At 35.0% G+C, this 23,649-nt stretch overlaps 1 protein-coding gene across 3 annotated transcripts in view; it reads right to left on the bottom strand.

Moving 5' to 3' along the window:
• The window catches only part of JMY (junction mediating and regulatory protein, p53 cofactor), a 120,371-nt gene that overhangs the window by 55,965 nt on the left and 40,757 nt on the right, over positions 1–23,649 (bottom strand). For all 3 annotated transcript variants that reach the window (XM_056824804.1, XM_056824803.1, XM_056824805.1), the window contains exons 3-6: positions 15,467–15,617; positions 10,964–11,133; positions 3,663–3,828; positions 1,401–1,588 (exon numbers count right to left, since the gene is read on the bottom strand). In XM_056824804.1, coding sequence (XP_056680782.1) covers positions 1,401–1,588; positions 3,663–3,828; positions 10,964–11,133; positions 15,467–15,617 — 675 coding nt within the window. The remainder of the gene's footprint in view (positions 1–1,400; positions 1,589–3,662; positions 3,829–10,963; positions 11,134–15,466; positions 15,618–23,649) is intronic.

Raw genomic sequence — 23,649 nt, 5'->3', positions numbered from 1 at the left:
TTTAGAAATGAGGTAAACACCAGTAATTTAAAATAAAATTTTTTTCTATATCATATAAATAATCTTTCTTTTATAGAATCATGGTTTTTTGAGCTGGAAAGGATCCCTGAGGTCATCCAATCAAACCCATTCATTTTACATATGGAAGGTTAGATGACTTATCCAAGGTCACATAAGTATAAGCCTTACCTAGTTTTTAAAGCATAAGTAATTATTTTGTATCATGTTGGTTTTCCTTCATATTTAGTCATATTTCAAAGTCCAAAACTTTTTGTTAATGTCACATAACATAAAAAAAATGACATTTACCATCTTGCAAAATAAATATGTTAAGTTTTCAACACAAGTATTTTTACCACAAGATAAAAAGAAGAGAAATGAAAAATGTATAAATGTGAGATGGTTTAAATGAAGTAATCCAAGGAACAGAAAACAGAATCTAAAGAACACAAAAGTACACACACACACACACACACACACACACACACACAACAAACAGAAAAAATAATAGCAATATATACACATTATAACAACAGCAAAGAAATCTCCGGTGGGAACTCCTGAAGCAAACTGAAGAATAGGAAAATGTTATCATTTTAAACATCATAAAACACATATAATCATTTATTTTTCTTATTTTCTCATAAAATTGTTCATAGTTTAATACCTGTAATTGTTAACAGGAGTCAAGATTAAAATGTATTTCCTTTAGGGGGCAGCTGGGTAGCTCAGTGGATTGAGAGCCAGGCCTAGAGATGGGAGGTCCTAGGTTCAAATCTGGCCTCAGAGACTTCCCAGCTGTGTGACCTTGGGCAAGTCACTTGACCCCCGTTGCCTAGCCCTTACCACTCTTCTGCCTTGGAGCCAATACACAGTATTGACTCCAAGACAGAAGGTAAGGGTTAAAAAAAAAAATTATTTCCTTTAAAAAGGCAACTGAATTCACAAATCAGACCAATTATGGAATAAATACCAACATCCTTCAGAAAATAAACAAATGACCCAGGACCCAGATGGGCAAAAATAAATAGTCAATAGAATATAGTCAATAAAAGTCAAGAGAATAGTCTTAAGAATATCTAAGCTAGTCTGTGACAGACTTAATAGGTACATGCCACTTAACTGATTCAAATTTAAGTGGAACCCAAAGGTAAGCAAGAAATCATTTTCCTTCTTTCCCTTTGAGGATGGGGTGTGAAGTCTACAAAGAACTAAATTTGTTAACTCTATCAATCTTAATAATATAAAAAGGTAACAACTTAGTTTCAGGATTTCAATCTTTTAGAATTTTTTACAAATCTATTAAAAAACTTTCAGTATGTGACTATGGAAAAAAATTATGCCTACAAGGGGAATTTAAAATTGTACTAAACATCTGAGAAAATTTTAAAATATGACACCTTTTTGTTTCTGAGGTAGGCTTTCTTGGCTGAAACACGCCCACGTCTTGCTTCCAATTGCCGAGCTTTCTGCTGTAGTTTCTGCAACTCTTCCCTCTGTAGATGTAGGGATGCTGCCATCTCTTCCTTTTCAAGCATTGCCTCCATGCTTTCGTATGTGTCATAATACACTACTTCATCTCTCTTTTCTGTTATGAAAAGTCAATAGAGTAGGAAAAAAACACCTTAATTTGGGTCCTTGTTAATTCCACATCAGTGGAAACTTTGACATGACTTAAATCAAAGAATCCATAGTTCAGACTCTTTAGTAATTCAACCAGGACCTTCCCTAATTCTCCTGTGTTCTTTCTTTTTAAAATCCTTACTGTTGATACTAAGTACTAATTCTAAAACAGAAGAGTAGCAAAGATTAGGTAACTGGGGTTTAAGTGACTTGCCCAAAGTCACACAGCTAAGAAGTATCTGCGGTCATATTTGAACCCAAGACCTCTAGAAACCTGGCATTCTATCCACTGAGTCACCTAGCTGCTCAAATTCTTTTTTTTTAATCAGTACAAAACCCTCTGAAGCCATATCATCTTTCTAGCTTTAAGCAGGCTGAAAACAGTTAAGATACAATTGGTATGCTTGAATTCCCTTATTGAGATTTTAAAATGTAATTCCCTAACTCATAGTTTTTATCTAATTCTATAATTCATTACCCCCCCACCATTCCATTGCTGAAGTTTAAACTAATTTCTTTTGCTTACTTATGTAAATATATTTCAAATTCTGAAAACCTCAAGGTTCAACTTTATACAATTTTTGTATGCAGTGGTTTTTGTGCCATGAATCCTATGACCTTAGGATGAAGCTTTATTTTAACCAGAGTTAAAATCCAAAGTAAAAATGATCAAATAGTTAAAACACTCCTCAAATCCATTTCAAAAATAATGTTTTAAAATTCATACTGAAATAGTTGTCAATTTTTTTCAAAGTTTATAGAACCCAGATGAAGAACCTGTTTTTCCTATTTTTCTGACCCTTTATTCAATGTTCATGTTCTTTGAAGAATCTACTCCAAAATCATCAGTCATTTAGCAGAAAAGCTTAGAACTCAACACAGTAATCTAATGTCTGATGAATATTGAGTATAACAGGACTACTTTTGTTTCTTTAAGCTATATTTCTTATTAGGCATATCAATAATACAGAGCTTGCTTTCTGAAGTATACTACCTGGATTATTATATACCTTATTTAGCTTATTTTAAGTTGATATTTTAAGTAATCTTATTTGATTGTTTATATGTGTTTTCTGTGCTTAACTGTATTTTTACTGAGCATTTCTTATTACTCAACAAAATAATTGGATTAGTAGTTTGGATTAGTCCAACTCAACTTTTGAATTTGTACTCATCTTTCAGGGGTCTATTCTTATTCTTTATCTTCATCATCGTTCACTTTGGTTTCATTTGAATACTTAACAATTTTGTCTAATAATTTAATGATAAGATATCACTGAATTACTGAACAAAATATTCCTATACCAGAGATCATCCCCAGAGATCAAATAATGACTTTTATCTGGTTCATTATTTCTTCCTTCTGATCTCTTCTATGCAATTAAAAAATGTTTAAAATAATCAGTGATAAAATCTGATGCAATTAGAAAAAACTGCAGTACAACCTCAAGACCACATACATATTCAATAAATTTAACAGTTTCTAGTTTCTAATCTTGCAAGTTTCTGCACATTAAAGAATACCTGCTTTGAACCATGAAGGGAAAAACTTTAATTACCAAAAAAAAAAATACCAAGGAAAATACTTTCTAAAAAAATCCACTGTATTAACATGTTTTTAAAAATTTTTTTTTAAACTTCTCTTCAATTGCTCTATTGCAAAGATGAATAATATGGAAATAGCTAACAAGTGATAACATTTGTAGAACCCAGTGGAATTGCTTGTTGGCTCTGGGAGGGGGAAGGGAAGAGGGCAGGGAAAGAAAATTAATCCTGTAAACTGAAAAATATTTTTTAAAAAATTAAAAAAACAAAACTTCTCTTCATTTTATTATTTGATGACCCAAATGAAACTTCTCCAAAAAGATATAAAGACTAAAAGTCAAACCATGTCACCCTTAGGAAGTCTTTTTTAAAAAGATTTCTTATTGTCAGAATTTTCTTACCTTTTAACAGAAATGCAGCTTCCACTTTATATTTCTCCCTACTACTTAAGAGGGCTACATACATTGGTAGGAGAAAATGTCTACTATATATACCTGACACAAGTCTCTTGATGCTTTCAAGTTGAGCTGTTAGTAGTAACTCCTCACACTTCAAGATCTCAAACTGTACTTCATATAACTGAAGCTGGAGATCATAATAATCTGCTTCTAACTGATCCAAAAGGGCAATGGCTTCTGTGCCACCTTGCAAAGTCTGCATCTGGACAGAAAAAGAAAAATAGTAACTGCTGTGGCATGTTAAAAGGCAAAATTTTAATGAAAAATTCATCCTGACATGGCAATGTAAAGAAAACATCTACATGAGAACTTAGAACTAAGAAAGAATCCCAAAAGATGCCAAAGAGCAGGGGATGGTTTTTGGTGGCTGGCACTGTAAACTGAGAGATATGAGGACAGAGTGTTAGCTCTATTGCGGCTATAACTTCTACCTAGAAAGTGACGAATCTTTTACTTTGGACACAGAACATTCAGTCTTGGTTTAAAAAAAAAAAAGAGAGTTGGTGGAGCAGGTAGGGGAGGTAGTGGTTAAAGTATCTGCCTGAATTCAGGAAGATTCATCTTCTTGAGTTCAAATGTGGCCTCAGACACTATGTGACCATGGACAAGTAACTTAACTCTGTTTGATAAAAAAAAAAAAAAAGATTTGGCGAAAAAGGTCAAATTGGCTGAGCAGACTGAGAGATAATGAAATGGCAACTTGCATGAAGTTTGTAACTGAGTAAGGAGTTGAATGATTCAATGAAGAGAGGAATATTCTTTTTGTTGCTTAAAATAAAAATGTCACAGATGGAGGGAGACCAGGTCATCTTTGAGGTTCGTTTCAACTATTAAGCAAAAGATGGAAGGTGCTAAGAAAAAATAGCAGATGGACCAAGAGCAGAGGAAAATTTAAGACTAAATTAAGAGAGATATCTACAAAGAAGTCTTGTCTCTTGGAAAAATTCTTGGTTCCTAACTAATCCTTTTTAAGAAGACAGCAAATTTCCCAATTGACAAATGATCAAAGGATCTGAACAAGCAATTTTCAGATGAAGAAATCAAAGCCATAAATAATCATATGAAAAAATGTCCTGTTACGCTTGATTAAAGAAATGCAAATTAAAACAACACTGAGGTACCACCTCTCAGAGTAAAGAAAGGTGATGGAGGGGATGTTGGAGGGGATGTGGCAAAATTGGGACACTAATAAACTATGGAGTTGTGAACTGATCCAACCATTCTGGAGGGCAATTTGGAACAATACCCCTAGAGTTATAAAACTGCATACATTCTGATTCGGTATGAACACTACTGGGACTATATCTCAAAGAGATAATAAAAAGGGGGGGGGAAAGGATCTATTTGTAACAAGAATATTTATAGCAGTTCTTTTGTAATGGCAAGAATTGGAAATGAGTGGATGTCTATCAAATGGGGAATGGCTGAACAAATTGTTTTACATATCAGTGATGGAATATTATTGTGCTATAAGAAATGAAAAGCAAAATTATTTCAGAAAAAGGTGGAAAGATCTGCATGAAGTGATGCAGAGAAAAATAAGCAGAACCAGTTGAATATTGTACACACAGTAATAGCAATACTGTATGAAGATCAACTTGGCTTTTCTAAGCAATGCAATGATCCAGGAGAATCCTGAAAGACTTTATGAATGCTATCTACCTCCAGAGAAAGAACTGTTAAGAGTTAGATGGATGTGGATCAAAGCATATTATCTTTCACATCAGGGTATTTACAGTTTTATTTTAGGGTTTTGGCATTGTATGCTCAATGCCCTACATGAAGTGGGTTTTAAATAACAAAAATAAAATTTAAAGCAAAAAAAAAAAGATGGAAAAGTTTTCTATATGAAAATGAAAGGGAGACTAGTTCCATTATTTCACTGTCAGTGACTATAAGAAAGAATGAATCAATCATAACAACTATATAAAGCAGCATTTGACATCAGCAAAAGTGATGCTATCAATAACACTGAATTTTGCCCCAAACTTCTGCATTCTACTTTGAGATAAATGAACTTGCCAGAGAAAGCCTATTCCCTTGTAAAGACAGCTTTTGAAGAAGCCAGTGCTAAATTTGATACATTAAGAATCATACAAGGAAAGCACACTAATAATGTAATCACAGAGAAACAACTTAACTTTGTAAACATGACATCCAAGGAGATGAAGGAGGGGAGAAAAATTAACTAGCCTTCCAATCTGTCTTCTTTGTTCTACACTTACACAGAATACTACTGGTCATCCACGCTATTCCACAAATAGTTTTTGTTTATAGTTTATGATATTTATGATTCGATTTCTAATACTTCCCATGTGGTTTTATCTGAGGTGACCAATATGGAGATATGGAATTTTATACAGTTTACCCATTTAAAATAGTACTTTTGGTATGCTCTGATTTCAGAAGACTGTTCCATGTCAAAACAAAGAAAACTGCCTACATGATAGCCTGCAATTGTGGGGCAAGGGAAAGAGTAATTAGTTACATTCACAGGTGTTGTTATTGTGGGTACTTTAGGCTTGAAGCATTCCTAGCTATGTTAGAAATAGATGTCCTTTATAAACCCTTTAACCTAACAATACTTCTTCCTGAGTCTGTGTCCCCAAGAGATCAGAGATGGGGGTCTACTTGCAGAAAAATATTTTAGTAGTTTTCTTTGTAGTAACTAAGAATTGAAAATTGAGGGGGTGTCTACCAATTGGGGAATGGATGAACAAGTTATAGTATATCACTGCAATGGAATATAATTACACCATAAGAAATGATATATAGGATGAGTTCAGAAAAACCTGGAAAGACTAATATGAACTGATGCAAAGTGAAGAGAGCAGGACCAGGAAAACAATATATATAGTAACAGAAATATTGTAATGTAATCAACTGATAAGAACTAGACTGATAAACAAAGTCCCAAGAAACTGCAAGGGACTCATGATAAAAAATGCTATCCCAAAGTATCCCACCCTTCATTTTGTTTCCTTCATGAATTTTTTTTATTGTTTGTGATATGTGTCTTCTGTCATGACATGGGGAAAATAGAAATATATATGCATGAAAGCACAGGAATACAATAGATCATGTATTGCCTGGGGTGTGGGTTGGGGAAAAGAGGGAAGGGGAGAATCTGAAGTGCAAAATTTCATAAAACAATTGTCAAAAATTGTTTCTACATATAATTTATTAAAAAGAAAGAGATATCCCATATTATAAGTCAAAGCATTTGTAACACTGGAACACAATCTCAAAATGTACACTTTTATGAATGCAATTACAAAAGTGTTTCTTAAGACAAAATTTTAACCTAGTTAGAGAAAGGGGGAAATAGTTCCCATTCCTTTATTTGTAAAGTTACCAGCTGGTTTGCTTTTGTTATTTTTACTATATTTTATGACTCATTTGATTTCTATTTAAATGGTTTAGGTAACCAAAGAACAAATGCCTTCCTCTGCCCATTGCTGCTACTGAACTAGAAGATAAACGAAAAAAAAATGACACCTTAACTTGACTAAGACCTGAAATTTATGGAAGTGGGTGTCAGAAGGGTTGCACCTTGTTGTGAAATCATGTAGCTTATTAAATTCTTGCAATTGTTTATGGAAGAAATCTCAATGAAGCAAACTTGGAATATGAATTATGATCAAAAGGTTCCCTTCATAGCTATCAAGATAAAAACAAATTTACATTTGAAAAACTGATTGTATTTCAATATAATGAAATATGGTTGAATTATAACAATTGATAAAAGGAATGGCTTCAGAGAAACCTGGGAAGACTTTCATGAATTGATGTAGGTGAATGTAACAATTTATACAATAACACTGTAAAGACTGTGGTCAATACAATGACCAATCACAATTACAGGATGGCTGATGATGCATACACTATCTACATCCTCATAGAAAGATGATGGATTCAAAAGGGAAAATGAGATAGATTTTTTTGAAAAGTACAAATATGGGAATGTTTTGTTCTTTCTTTTCAATGAAGAAAGGTAAAGAAAACAAAGGTACATTCATTGGGAAAAAAGTGACTAAACTGTCTATACTCTTTGACCTAGAAATTCTACAACTGGATGTATACCCAGCAAGTAAAAAACAAAAACAAAATATTAAAAGCAGTATTCTACTGGCAAAGCACTAGAAAATGAAAGTAGGGGCCCATCAAATGGATAATAGCTGAAAAAATGTATATGAATGTAATGGAGTACCATTTTGTAGTAGTAAATGACAAGTATAAAGGATTCAGCAAAATCTATTTGAACAGATGCAGAGTGAAATAAGCAGAACCAAAAGAGCAACAGAGCTACTTTTTCATCTCTATACATAATAATCTTTATAAGAATGGCCTATGCACATAGGAATTAAAGAGTATGACTGAAAATTTGACAAAAACTGCCAGGCTTCCCCAATGACAAACTAAGCACAACAGAAATGACCTGAGAGAGCAGTAGAGAAAAGAAAATCCCACTGCACTTACTCTGTTACAAACAAAATGTTTCCCCACCCCCAAATCATTTAATTGGGCAGGATAACAAACTATTTGCTTTAAAAGATGTCCTTCAACAAAATGTCTTTCCTTTTACTTGTCCTAAATTTGCTGCAACTTTTTGACAAAGGGAAAGGGAATCTCCATTACTTCAATAACAGAAATATATTTCTAAATTTTATATATCACTTATAAAATTTCAGTGTTAAATGGTTTTTTAAAAAATCAAGTCAATCTATTATTTTATCCCACCTTGAAAGGTTTATAACTTAAAATAATGAGAGATCTAAGATGATGAACCTACTTCTTTAATCAGCAATTATAGCACACATATATGAACACAATGTGCTATACATATATGAAGAATGTAGACTTGAACCTCTTTGAGGACATAGATTTCTTTTCCTTCTTAGTTCACATTGCCAGTGGCTGGCATAGTGCCTTATACATAGTATCCACATAATAAATGTATGTTGGATTAGATTGCAGTATGCTACCGAAAAAATAGAATTAAAATGCCATTTCCAAAGTTCAAATTCATTCTGATTCCTTTCTAAAAAAAAAAAAAGTTGGAAGGTATTTACTATGTTCTGCTGATGTTTCTGTCCTCTTAAATTTAGTTCTCTGGAACCTGTGGAAGCATTCAATATATGAAAAGGAATTGGAAGATAAAGAAGCAGAGCTGGTAAATGTGGCCAATAAAAATTTAGACAGTGAAACACATTATTGGTGGGCTTGGTTTTTTCTCTTAAGTGTAATACTATTTGTTCATAGGGGCAAGTGATCTATTAATAATAGTATGCTTCCATTTACACCAAAGACCTAAACATTTTATTTTTGTTCAGTTGTGTGGTGCTCTGCCCCACCTCCCCTCACCCCCAAGTTGTGTCTGACTCTTTGAGACCTCTTCTGGGGTGTTTCCCTGGTAAAGACACTGGAGTGGTTTGTCACTTCCTTCTCTCACTCATTTTATAGATGAGGAAACTGAAGCAAACAGGGTTAAGTGACTTGCCCAGGGTCACAAAGCTAGTGTCTGAGGCCATATTTGAACTCAGGAAGATGAGGCTAGGCTGAGCATTCTATCCAAAAAGAAAAAAGCTTCAAGTCTAGCACTGAATTTTAATACAGCTATCTGAGGTCTTTGCTACGTTTGCAAATTTTCAATTTTGTCATGTCAGAGGAACTAAGTATTTTATGAGAGAAGATATTTAAACATATTCCTTAACATTTATGTAGTCTTTCAAAAACTAAAATTACAGGGTACTATTATAAAATCTTTATTGGCACAGCATTCATATAGGATTTGTTTTTCTTTTCTTATAAAGTAAAATACTCATCTTAATATCTATATCTAACTCACAACAGGTTGACAAGACTCAGAGAATAGCTACTAATGAGTCAATGTCAACTTTTTCAAGATCCAAGTGAATTACAAAAGTTATCTGCCACTTGCATGGAGGATGTTCAGAATGGAATATAATAAAAAACTGAAGAGATATTTCCAATAAATGTCGAGGTCTTCCAAGATGGCCCTATTCATAGATATAATTTTAATTGCCCCCAAGCTCTGCACCATGGTTAAGCCTATTAAATGTACGCACATTTATTCAAAAGAGTAAAGCCTTACTATCCATGGAAGAAAAACTCAGCAGACTATTGTCCAGACTATGATAGACACAGGATTAATCCAGATTTCTTAGACAGATGTCTCAAAGAGGCAAAGAATTAGGTCTAGAATTAAATAGGGGTTGACTGGGTTGGACTGCTTATGGGAGACAATACATTTTTTTTAATATTTTTTAAAAATATTGATTTTTTAAAATATTGATTTTTTAAAATATTGAAGCTTCTCCCTGAAACAAAGGCCTGCCAATTTCATATCACTATTCTTAAAAAAAATTTTTTTACTCTCTTTTAGTAACAACTCTAAGACAGAAGGACAAAGACTAGGCAAATGGGGTTAAATGACTGAGGAAATGTCTGAGACTAGATATGAACCCCAGTCCTTTGACTCCCGGCCTGGTTCTATTCACCATGCCACTCAGCTTCTCCAGCTTCATTACTCTTGAAGTGATATAATGGCCATGGGTCACAGAATTCTAGTCTCTGAAAACTGAAGGTAACTAAAATCAGGAAAATACTACATAGGATGATTACAATAGTGTAACTGGAAAAAAATAAAACTAAATGGTGTAAAAACATAATAATGACCCATCTGGGATCCAATGAAGAGATATGAGAAGGCACCTCTACTCTTTTTCTGCAGGTAAGGGACTATGTTTTTTTTTCCTTCTCTTTGCTCACTGAAGGAGGACTAAGTTGAGAATGTAGGTGATATAAATACAGAAGATATTAATAACATTTATTTTAAAAATAATCAGTTAAAAAAGCTGAGTTTGCTTAGACTGGATAAGACTCAGAGGAAGGGCCAATGTGGAAAGGATAAATTTTCTTCAAGTATTTGAAAGGTCTTGGTGTGAAAAAGGGGATTAGAATGATTCTGCTTAGCTATAGTAGGGAAAAAAAGGACAAAAATGTGGAAAATGCAGTGAGGCTGATTTAAGCTTACTATAAAGGGGGAGGGGTGAGAATCCTATTAATTAGAGCTATCCAAGTGGGGAATTGGATGTCTCAATAATAAGGAAATTCATTCAGGTACACATTGCCCTGAGTGGCCTCTTATGGTACTTTCCAACTCTGGTATTCTATAATTATATGTGGCTTAAATGATCAAAAAAAGGCCAGTTCTCTATGCAAGGAAATAGACATAGAATAATATCAAAGAAATTAAGTTTAATTTTTTCCATTTTTCCAGCTGGAAATGTTTTGTCATTTTAATGCAAGGTTACCTCTTCTTTTAATGCATGTTTCTTCTGTTCCAAACAGATTTCTTTAGCTCTCATCATCTGGAGAGTTTCCTTTGAAACTGCATATTGAAGTTTTTCCATTCTCTCAGCTGCTGCTGCCCATGATGCTTTACCAAATTTTTTCTGATCTGCTCTCATTCTATCATATACAGCTGTATAAAGACAAATATATTAATAGATTCAATATATATATATATATATATGTATATATATATTGCTATTAAAGAATTCTGGCAAAGTCTTTTAGATACCACTGGCAACCTACTTCAAAAAAAGAATGAATATACAAATTGCTATTTAAGAGAGAGGCTTATTGGAGATGTAATTATATTTCAACAGTTATTAATAGGATGATTAAAATCAATCCTCAACAGTCACAATAGGATTTTTCCTCTAAGTTTCACTTAGAAATAAAAATAATAGTAGATCTATCCACAGCACATACCATTTTCTTGCTCAAAAACAGTCTGTGGTCCACTAGTTTTACCAACAATACATTACTAATGTAATGCCTATTTTATTGGCAATCATGTCTATAAATTTCTTCTAACATTTGCCTTTTGGGGGGGGGTGTAGGAAATGAATTCTTAAACAAATAAGGGAAAGATCCAATTGCATAAGATATAACTGGTTGTTTTGGTTATGTGAAATGTAAAAGGTTCTACACAAAAATTAACCATCAAGAATAATATCAGTGTTTAACCAGGGGGAAAAGTCTTTCTATCAAATATTTCTAATTAGAATATGGTATCTAAGACATGAATACAACTAACACAAATGTATGACCAAAGGCCATTCTCTAATACACAAATGGTCAAAGAATATAAAGAAATATTAAAAAAAAATTTCAAACTAAGCCATCACATGAAAGAATGGTTCAAATTATTAGTTAAAAAGATAAAAAACAAACCCCCCAGCCTTATAGTTTCACCTCGCACCCTGCATACTGACAAAGATGACAAAAGATGGAATAGTTAATGCTGGAGAGGTCATGGAAAGCAATAGTGTGGTGTTGGTGGAGCTGTGGAATCAATACAACCATTCTGGAAAATATATCTCTTTTACAAAGGCCACTAGAATAAAGACTCCATGTACTGAAAAATAAACACAGATATATTCTCTCATATTCTCTCTCTCAGCAAAGATTTAGAAACAAAGTAAATCTACAGATTTAATTCTCAATTTCTAAACAAATGCTGATACAAAATGATACAAAATGTAATGGAATATTATTGTGCTGTAAGAAATGATGAATATAGAGGAAGTACAAAGTTATACAGAGATGCAAAGTAAAGAAAAAAAACAACAAAAAATACACAATACTTAATGCACATGGAAAACACAATCCCAAAACAATCAAAATTAAAATTTTAAAACCCTAATAAAACAAAACAATTGATGGCTCTAAAGATAAGAAAAACCATAAAGATAAAAGAATACATATTTTCTCATTCCTTTTTAGAAATAGGGGGAAATAATGAATATGTTGTCAGATTTTTTAAATTTTCATCCCTTTTCTTTTTTCTTTTGCTATATATATAGTAAGGCTGGTGGTGTGAGGAAAACAAATACACAATATTTAAGTGCAATTCTCTCTCTCTCTCTCTCTCTCTCTCTCTCTCTCTCTCTCTCTCTCTCTCTCTCTCTATATATATATATATATATATATATATATATATATATTGGCAGTGCAGTAAAAGTGGAGAGTCCTATACTCAAATTTAGAAACTGTGTTCAAGTACTGGCTACAAATTTTACTAACTGTATAAAGAATGTTGTATTAAAGGTTGAGAAACCAAGAAATGTTCCTACTAAGGTGTTTCCATGAATCAGAAAGCCAAAAAAAGAGCTCCTGAAAGCCTCTTCAGGTTAATTTACTTCCACCAGAACAATCTAGATTTCTTAGAAATGTTCTAGACCCAAATAAGTTTTACTTTGTTTAAAAATATATTTGCCAAGGTTGAAAGATTTGCTACAACTGCAAAAATTGTGACAAATATCCATCAGTTCACAGGTTTTTTAATATCATTCAGAAACTCATGTGAAATATAATAGTGGGTTTGTTTGCTATTGTAATTAAATGGGCTATTGTGAATTTTGGGGACTTTGGTACTTCTTTGAATGTGCATTATCTCCTATGTTACTGTTTTATTCTGAAAATCATTCGTACTCACACATGGCTGACATATTTTTATTTTTAAAACTTTTTAAAAATTTGCAGTAATATAAGTTTAAAATACATCTGTTCTAATATTAATTGAATACCCCAAAAGCTTTTGACTATAAAAATGATGCCACTGATTGTTTAAAATAATTATGGGACTCTGCTTCATGATTCTGATTCCAGAAGAAGGGAATATACAAAAGAACCACTGTACAGTGATAAAGAAGCACAGATCACCTGCCTAGGTGCCTATGGAGCACAAAGTCAAAGAGACCAGATCCCAGTGGGACTGATGTAATTTTGAGCCAAGACAAGAGGACTTGAACTTGTTTGGGGTTCAAGGTTGTGGTTGTTTTGACATATGTCAGAGGCTGGACTTCCTCTGAGCCACATTCTATCAAGCATCTCCTTTTCGCTGCCATCCTGGCTCCCATTTGCTGCTGAAATCTAGTCCCTTTTCTGTCTTTCATAGTGTGGAAAAACTTTCTGTAGTCCTAGCTACTGACTGGGTAGTGTATACATTTTAATTGGTCTCTGACTCAAGGATCTGTCATAGATTTGTTTTTCCTTTACTTAAGATTTTTTTTTAGACAAAAGACTTTTATATTTTGTATTTCATCCACAAGTTTTCTCTTTTATTTGGATTTTTTCATGTTTTTGATTTTCTTTTACAAATCGATTCATATACCTCATAATTTAGTCATGCATTCCTGGGTGATCCCTGTGTTTGTTATTATTCAGCTCAGTGAGGCCAAGTTATTGTTGTGAACTTTGATTTAAATTTGAGCAATTTTAGGATAATAAACTTGCTACCTCCCAGAATTCAGATTGCGCCATGAAGATAGATGCCTGAAGGGACCACATGCTGCACCAGAAGATCCAGAGTGAATTTTGGGATGTGAATTGATCTATGGGGGCTTGAAATGCCTTTGTTTTGAATGTATACTCTTATGCCAAAGGGGGCTGCCCCCAAATTGGCTTTTTGTCAATCTAGTAATCATTGGTTTTGTTCTTTTTCCCCCCTTTTTTCCACAAATTATTGCAATTTTTAAGTTGATTATGTTTCCATAATCCTTTGGGTAATTTAAGTAAATTTACTAAATTTCCTAAAGCATGGGTCTGATCATGACATTGACTGAAAACCCTCAGCAGCTGTTACCTCAAGAGTAAAATACAAACTCTTTAGCCTAAATTATAAAGTGTTCTCCAATCTATATGGATTAATCTGGACTTTTTGGCCTTATTTCACATTCTTCACCTTCACAGAGTCCCCAGACAGAAGGATATGAGCTCCTTGAAGCCAGGGATAGTTGCATTTTTTTCATCTTTGTATCCCTAATGACATGAACAGAGAAGGCACTTAATAAAGGCCTAATCTATTCATTCTAGACCAATTGGAACATAAACTATTTCTTGATCAATACACCATATCTCCCACTTTTTCTACATTTGAATAAATAGGAAATACATCCTCCATGTAGTGGATGCATTCCTTTCTTATCTCAACCTGTCAAATATCTAATCTCCCTTAAAGGATCAGTGTAGGTGCCATTTTTGTCCCATAAAACTTTCTCTGGACAGCCCTCCTCCACGTCTCTACCCCCTCATACAAAATTAATGCTTTTTTTTCCCCCCAACTCAAGCATTCTTAAAAGAACAAGGGTCTATGAAGATATATTTCAATAATTGATTTCCTTTAAAATGCTATGCATTTTATGCGTGTAAAAATTACTCTGAGGAGTCTTTTAACAAGACAGACCAAAAGGGTCTATGATACCAAAAAAACCTATGAATTTCTTTCTTAGAGTATTGAGTATTGTCTTCTCTTCTGTTCACATCCTTCCTTCTCTCTATCCTCCTCATCCATATAGGTGTATATTTAGCACATCCTTTCCCCAAAGAATGTAACACTTCTTGAGGACAGGGACAATTTAATTTTATCTTAACATCACCCATATCTCTAGAATACTGCCTTGTACACTGGTAGTTGTTAATATTTGCTAAGCTGAATCAAAATCCAAGCATTGGTGGTACAAAGATAAAGACAGTAATTGATATTTTAAAAATTACTGACAATTTCTTTGACTTCAACCAACCTCAATTTCGATAGACTTCTTTTTAAGGCTGGATGTTTGAATTTCTAAGTAACAATATTATCATAAAAGAAATAAACCTCAAAGCAGAGAGAATTGAACCCAATGTCTTATAGCTTTGGAGAAAACAAATACTGTAGACTTACAATACTGTTTACATAGTACTATGAAATGGAAAAATCTTTGTTTATAAAAATAATTTAAGCACAATTTTACTCTGCAACTTACCTTTTTGAGCCTTAGCTGTTATTTCAAAATATTTGACAGTGAGATCTTGAATAGACAACACAGCCATGTGAGCTTTGCGCTGCCAATCAGCATCTTCTTTTTGAAGACTTTCAATTCTACGGGGCCCCAGATAATCATTCTCCATAGAAATCTTTGGGAAAAAAACAACAATTGAGAATCTCATATTTACATTCTTCCCCTTTCTCCTCCCCTGATAATTCCTAAGCAATTAATATGAAACATAATGAAAATGGAATAAAAAATGGAATAGAGGGCTCATATGCATAGAAACTGTCCTAATCAATAATGTTGACCTCGCCACCTACAAAACTAAGAAAAACTTGTCCAAATAAAAATTTGCAAACCATTCTTCAAAATAGCTACAATAACAAGTTAAAGAAAATAGCAATGTTATGTGCATGATGAAGTATACTGATATCACTATCAGGTATAATTTAATGCTAGCTTTGGAGAAAACAAGTTTTAATAAAACACAAAGAGTGGCAAGGAAAGCATCATTCTGTCATTAGAAGTGAGCCAGGTTTCATTGACTGGCAGGAGTGAGAAAGGGAGAAGTTATTTACAAAGAGAACAAGAAAAGATGAAGGACTGTCTAATGGTTAGAATGGACAAGTACTATAAAAATTCAGAGAAAGAAGGAATTAAAAGTTGGGTATAACCCAAAGGGCGCTAAATGACAAACTGCCCTTTGATCCAGCCATACCACTGCTGGGTTTGTAACCCAGAGATATCATCAGGGAAAAGACATGTACAAAAATATTTATAGCTGCACTCTGTGGTGGCAAAAAATTGGAAAATGAGGGGATGCCCTCCAATTGGGGAATGGCTGAACAAATTGTGGTATATGTGGGTGATGGAATATTATTGTGCAAAAAGGAATAATGAACTGGAGGAATTCCATGTGAACTGGAATGACCTCCAGGAATTGATGCAGAGCAAAAGGAGCAGAACCAGGAGAACATTGTACACAGAGACTGATACACTGTGGTACAATCAAATGTAATGGACTTCTCTACTAGCAGCAATGCAATGATCCCAGGCAATTCGGAGGGACTTATAAGAAAGAACACTATCCACATCCAGAGGAAGAACTGTGGGGGTCGAAACAGAGAAGAAAAACAACTGCTTGATCACATGAGTCATTGGGGATATGACTGGCGATGTTGACTCTAAACAATCACTCTACTGCAATTATCAATAAATTGGAAATAGGTCTTGAACAATGACACATGTATAACCCAATGGAATTGCTGTCAGTTACAGGAGGGGGATGGGGGAAGAGGAGGGAAAGAACATGAATCTTGTAACCATAGAAAAATATTCTAAATTAATTAAATAAAAATCTCCAAATTAGCAAAAAAAGTTGGGCCTAAGATTTAAATAAGTACAAAGGAAGGAATATACTCTATGCTAGGGTTTTAAAAAATGGGGTATATGCATGTGTGTGTCTGTGTCTGTATTGGGGAGTGTGAGGGGGAGATGAGATTAAGTATATAGCTGTCCAAGAAAGTTTAAACAGATAGGAGGTATACAGTTTAAAGGTCAGTTCAGGATTCAGTTAAATTAAAAGGTCATTTATTTGGCACTTGCTATATATTCTGGGGTTCAGCAAACACATTCCAAGTGAGGCTCTCTAAGAATGATAATTTCTGAGCAGGTGAAAGGGGAAGACAGAATACTAATTTGCCCGTAACAAGATATCACTTTCTCTTCTTTGGTTGACTCCAGGATCTTATCCAGCAACTCTACCCCCATTTACCAAAGCTTTAAAGCTCCTGCCCTCTAGGAGGGTCATACCTCCCTTTTTTGTCAGTACAGTGGGTCCTTCTCCAGTACCTAGCACACCATGGGGCTTCAGAGATAAGATACCACTACATATCCCAGTGTTTTTTAGATCCCACTACCATGCCCACTTTTCCATGCTACTTTCAGAGTTTTGGGCCAGGTTATACTTTCACCAGCTCTTACTGGCTATAAGACTGGGCTTCAAAGGCTCTCACAAGACACAGCACTATCTGCAATAACAAAAACCCTGAAAAGTCTAATCACCTCCCTTCTTCAGCAGATCTCTATCCAACTACTAATACTCTACCTAGACTAGTTCCTTAATGGTTAGTCCTTTCTCTTGTATTCTCTCTATCCTAATGATTCTGAATCCAGGTACCAATATACAAACATCATTTCTCATCTCTAACTGCCTATTTTGTTACTCTCAATTACTTCAATCTTCCTCCTACCCGTGTCTTCCACCAGATCTGCTCACTTATTCCACTCTGTAATATCTGGTCTCTAACAAATTTCCTTTCATATTAAACTTCCCTTTCTCACTCCTTCCATCTCCTGCCAATCAATGAAACCTGGCTCACTTCCGATGACAAGATGATGCTTTCCTTGACACCCATTCCATTATTGTCAATGCTTTGCTCATATAGTCTTTCTATTTGAATGCCTAGCACACTGTAAGTATATAATAAATGCTTGCTGGCCAAGTGACCTCCCTCTACACAAGGTTTTTCCTGATCTCTCCACTATCCATTAATATGCTTTCCCTATTAAAATACTTTTGTATTACTTGCCATATAATTTACATTTATTTATTAGCTTAGGTGTTATATTCCCTCCCAAACCCTTTCCCCTAAATGTAAGCCTCCTTAGGGAAAAGGATTATTTAATTTTGTCTTTATTTCCAGTACAGCAAGCACAGTGTCATTAGCATAATGTGTGCTTAACTGAATTGAATCTCATCCTTGCTTTCCTCTTCACCTCAAAACTCAGATGGTAAATGTATAGATTATAAAGTAGACATAAATTCTCTCTCTCTCTCTCTCTCTCTCTCTCTCTCTCTCTCTCTCTCTCTCTCTCTCTCTCTCTCTCTCTCTCTCTCCTTTCTGTATCCCATGCTTAGCAAGTGCTTGGCATATAATAATACATTTAATAAATATTTGTTGACTGCTAGACTGAAATTTGCCTTTTAGTGAGAGGCAAATAGATATCACAATGGCCAAAATATAGGTAATAAAAAATGAGAGCATGAAAACCTCACCTGATCAGACCTATGCATCTGGAATGTTATTTTGGTAGCTGAAGGGAGGATGAACTAGAATGGGGAAAGACTTGAGGTGGGCAGACCCAGGCAACTGCAGCAATTTCTAGGCATAATGCAGTAGTAGTCTTGAGAAAGGGGTATAGTTAGGACATGTTGCAAAAGTGAAATCAAAAGACTTTGACAACAGATTGGATATTGGGGGGTGGGCAGTAAGAGACGATGAAGAAGCTAGGACATCGACACTTTGAGCCTGAGCTATTGTTGCCCACTACAATCCACTACAATAATAAGGGAAGGTGGTGTTAGAAAGTGAGGGATGGACAGGTATATGGCTTAAGGAGATAGATAATAAATTTAGTTTTGGTTGAGTTTAAGAAGTTTATTGGACTGGCAGGAAGAGACAGAAATACAAATTAAAACCACATTGAAGTATCAATTCCCAATAAATCAGCAAAGGTGACATGAAAGAAAAATGACAAATGCTGAAGGGGAATATAAGGGTTAAAATGAAAGGGCTGGACTAAATATATACAAATGTGGTCACTGAAATTGTTACTCAAGTTAGAGTGACTTTTTTGTAGTTTGTTTATAAAATAGAGGGAAAGAATTAGGTAAAGGAAAGAAAGAGAAAGAGGGTAGAATGAGAAATCTAACCTAATAGGCCCTGGCTTTACTCTGGCAGGGCTCCAAAAATCCCCAGCTAGAAGGTCTAAGGTTAAATTAAGCAAAGGTTCCAGCCATGTGGCCTCCTCCTCCAAGATGGGGGAGGGAGCCTCTGTGGACACTAGTCCCTCCAGGAGCCAGGAAATGAGTCAGCCTTTTCACTCACCCATGTGGTAGTCCTAAGGGAAAATCCAAGAGCAGTCCAAGGTCCCAAGCTAGAGTTCCTTCAAGATCAAGTTTGAAGGAGAAAGAGCTCATCACAGGAATTTTCTCCCACTTTTAAGGACCATTCTTTTCATCACATCCTGTGCCTTTCTTTCAATTTACATGGACCAATTGTAGCTATAATAGCTTTGCTTAGGACTGCCCAGGGGGGCAGTCAGTCAATTTTGTCACTCACTATAGCACATGTAGGTTACAGACCTCCCTATTCTTAAGGATAAGTTGGGGTATATGCCCTTCTGGTGATTAAATCTAAAGAATAGGCAGGGTAGAGGTAATCCCATCTTCACAGGATGTGGAAATATAGGAACACAAGTGCACTGTTGGTGGTGTGAACTGATCCAAACATTATGGAGAACAATTTGGAACTATGCCCAAAGGGCTATAAAACTCTTCGAATCCTTTGATCCAGCAATACCACTGCTAGGTCTACATCCCAAAGAGATCAAGGAAAAGGAAAAAGAATCTTTTTGTACAAAAATAAAGCTCTTTTTGTTGTAACAAAGAATTGGAAATTGAAGGGATGTTCATCAATTATGGAATAGCTGAAAAAGTTTGGGTATATGATTGTGATGTGCTATAAGAAATGACAAGCAGAATGGCTTCAGAAAAACCTGGGACTTATATGACCTGATACAAAGGGAAGTAAGCAAAACCAGAACAACACTGTACACAGTAATACTGACACTGTAAGGGTGATCAAAGACTCAGCTACTCTGAATGAGACAATTCCAAAAGATCTACAATGAAAAATGCTATATATACTTCCAGAGAGTGCTGCTTGAAGTGTTTTTTTTTTCACTTTTTAATTTTTCTTTTTTTTTCTTTTGCAACATGGCTAATATAGAAATTTTTTACATGACCATACATGTAAAAACTAATACACTGTTTGCTTTCTCAGGGGGTTAGGGAGGGGGAAAAGGGAGAGAATTTCTAACTCAACATTTTAAAAAATGAATGTTAAAAGTTTTCAAACATTTGAGAAATATTTAATAGAATAGAATAAAATTTCTAAAATATTTCATCAAACTTTTGCCCCACCCCCAAAATTTGACAATGAATTCAAAGATGTCTGGCAGTTGGAGATGTGAGAATGGAGGTCAATAGAGAAGCTACTGTAAGATAGATTTGAAAATCATTAGCATAGAGAAAATTAAATCCTTGGGATCTGTGAGATCAACAAAAGAAGCATAAAAAGGAAAGAAAATAACAAAAAGAGGGAGGAGATAGTCCAGGAAAAAGCCTTTTGGGATACCACATCTTAAAGGGTATGATCTGGATGTACCCCTAAGGGAAAAAAAATAAGGAGTAGTCAGATAAATAAGAGGTTTTCCAGGAGAGAGTGGTATCCCAAAAACCTAGAGAGAAGAAGATATCAAAGAGTCAAAGGCTGTATGACTGTATAAAGACAAAGAAAGACAAAGTCTGAGAACAGGCTACTGTATTTGGCAATTAAGAAATCACTACTAACTTTGGAGAGGACAATTTTGGGGAAATAATGAGTCAAAACTGGATTCAGAGTAAAAAGAAAGTGAAGAAGTCTATTGTAGAAACTCTTTCAAGATTAATCACAACGGGCATATGAGATAGTGGCGATGGGAAGATCAAGTGAGGGTTTTTTCCCCCCCAGGGAAAAGGAGACATGACCACGTTTGCAGGCATTAAGGAAGGAGCCAGCTGACAGGAAAAGACTGAAAATTAGTGAGTGGGGATGACAGAGGAGGAACTCTGTCAAAGGAGATGGGATGAGCTGGGGGTGGGGGAGGTGCAGCGGTATTAGCCTTAATAAGAAGTAATCATTTGAGACAAGAAAAGATAATAGCAGATGACATATGCGTGACATGAAATGAAGAAAAGGGGTCACAGTGAATGGTCCCAAAGACTGAAGGTCCTGGGTTCAAATTTGGGCTCAGGCACTTACCAGTTGTGTGACCCTGGGCAAGTCACTTAACCCCCACTGCCAAACCACTCTTCTGCCTTGGGACCAATATATGGTATTGATTCTAAGATGGAAGGTAAGGGCTTTAAAACAAAAATGCTTTTTAAGACAGTAGTTTAAAGAAGATGAAAAAATTTGGAAGAGCCACTACCAACTGCTTGAGGAGATGGTACCACCTACCTCACTACTGTAGGTCTTTAGCAGAAACCAGATGCTTACCTAAGTTAAAAGGTTTTCTTATTTCAGATGGTCTCTAAGGCTCCTTCTGAAATTTGTATGATTCTCAATAAATCTGCCCTTTTTCCTTTCCTCCCAAGGCTAATTCTACTACTTTGTGTCCTAGATCTGATCTGTTCTAAGGTCTTTGGTTCAACAACCATCTTTCTCTCTTGCATATGCATATGTTAGGACTATCCCTTTTCACAACCTACTTTTCATTTGCTTAAAAATATGCCAAGTTGGGGCAGCTAGGTGGCACAGTGATGGAATGCCAAGCCTAGAGATGGAAGGTGACGGATTCAAAACTCACCTCAGACACTTTATAACTATATGTAACCCTGGGCAGCAAGTCACTTAACCCCATTTGCCAAGCCCTTCCCCTTCTGTCTTACAGGCTTAGAGTTATTAGTAGGACAAAATCTAAGAGCTGTTTTTTTTTTTAAAGAAAAAAAAAGTAAATTTCTCCAATCCTAAAAAAAGGCCATGGTTAAAAAAAACCCTTATACTGTATTCTAGTTATCTTTAAAAAAATTTTTTTAAATCAACAAACTACTTGACAAAGTAGTTTTACCCTGTCTTCAATTCCTCATTCACAATTTGGTTTTCCATTCCCATCACTCTATTGAAGCTTTTTCAAAAAGTTATCAAATCAAAAGCCTCAGTCCTCAACCTTTTTGACCTTTCTTCTCCAACTTCTGACAGTGCTGCTACTCTCGTGTCTTCTAGATATTTCTGCTTCTACACAAACTAACTATTCTTTTCATGACCTCTTCATTGTCTCCCCTTTTTCTGGATCCCTTATGTTTATGATCGCTCGGGTTTTGTCTGGACCCCCTAACCTCAAACTTGCCTCTTAGCAATCTTGTTTTTTTCATGGTTTCAACTGTAATCTCCACACAGATGAATCTCAAATTCCATAACTCCAGCCTTACCCTTTCTACCAAACTTCAGGCCTCCATCTCTGAATGACTATTCCAATTAATTAATTCCCCTTATCTGAAAAGTTTTCAAGACTTTTATAATTATAATATCACTCAAACTGCATTAACTTCTCTAATCTCATTGCCACTATCTTATTATCAACCCTAAACTATAATAACATTCATTCAATGATGCCTTTTAGACATCATGAACTGGATATTCCAGATATCTTAAACCTAGTATTCACAAAAAGTGAATTCCCTCCCCTCCCCAACAATTCCTCCTCTTCTGAACTTCCCTATAGCTGGGTACCACCAACCTCCCAGTTATTATAGATTAATAACCTATGTGTCATCTTCTATTCTTTACTTTCTCTCATGTCCAATAAATGGTCAAATCTTGTCAATATCTTTATAATATCTCTGTCCTCTGATACTGTCACTATCCTGTCACAAGTCCACATACCTCACACCTGTATTATCAAAAAAGATTACTGGTTGGTCTCCCTACTTCAAGGTTCTTTCCACTCCAACCCATTTTCCAAACTCAGTTGTCCTACCATATAATCTGCTTATTCAGTAAACTCTAGCCCCCCCCCCCCCCATTTACTTCAGTATCAAACAAAAAAATCCCTTATTTGTCTTAGAGGTTGGTATAACCTGGTTTCTTCTAGTATCCAGTGACACTAGCTTCCTTGCTGTTCTTCAAATATAATTCTCTGTTCTCTTGATTCCAAGCATTTTTATCATTGGCTATCCCCCCACCCCTGAAATTCTCTCTCTCTCTTCATCTCCCCCGCTTTCTTTAAATCTTACCTAAAGTCCTACCCACTTATACAAGAAAATTTTCCCAATCCCCACCTACCCTCCTTCTAAGATTACTCAACTTATCCTGTATATATTGTTTATACAGAGTTATTTGCACATTGCCTCCCTTATGAAACTATGAGCTCCTTACAACAAAGATTGATTCACCTCCCCAATTTTTGTATTGCTGCAGTTTAATGTTTGGTCCATAGTAGGCTCTTAATAAATGGTAGATAACTAACTCTACTATTCCCCCATTTCAATCTCAATTCATTCTTCATATGTTCCTAATAGGCATTTCCTAATAGGCATTTCCCTTCCATTCAAGGACCTCTGCAATCTAATC

The sequence above is a fragment of the Monodelphis domestica genome, chromosome 3 (genome assembly GCF_027887165.1).
Source record: "Monodelphis domestica isolate mMonDom1 chromosome 3, mMonDom1.pri, whole genome shotgun sequence".
In the NCBI taxonomy this organism is placed as follows: Eukaryota; Metazoa; Chordata; class Mammalia; order Didelphimorphia; family Didelphidae; genus Monodelphis; species Monodelphis domestica.
The sequence above is the reverse complement of the archived record's forward strand: the minus strand, read 5'-3'. Positions and strand labels throughout refer to the sequence as shown.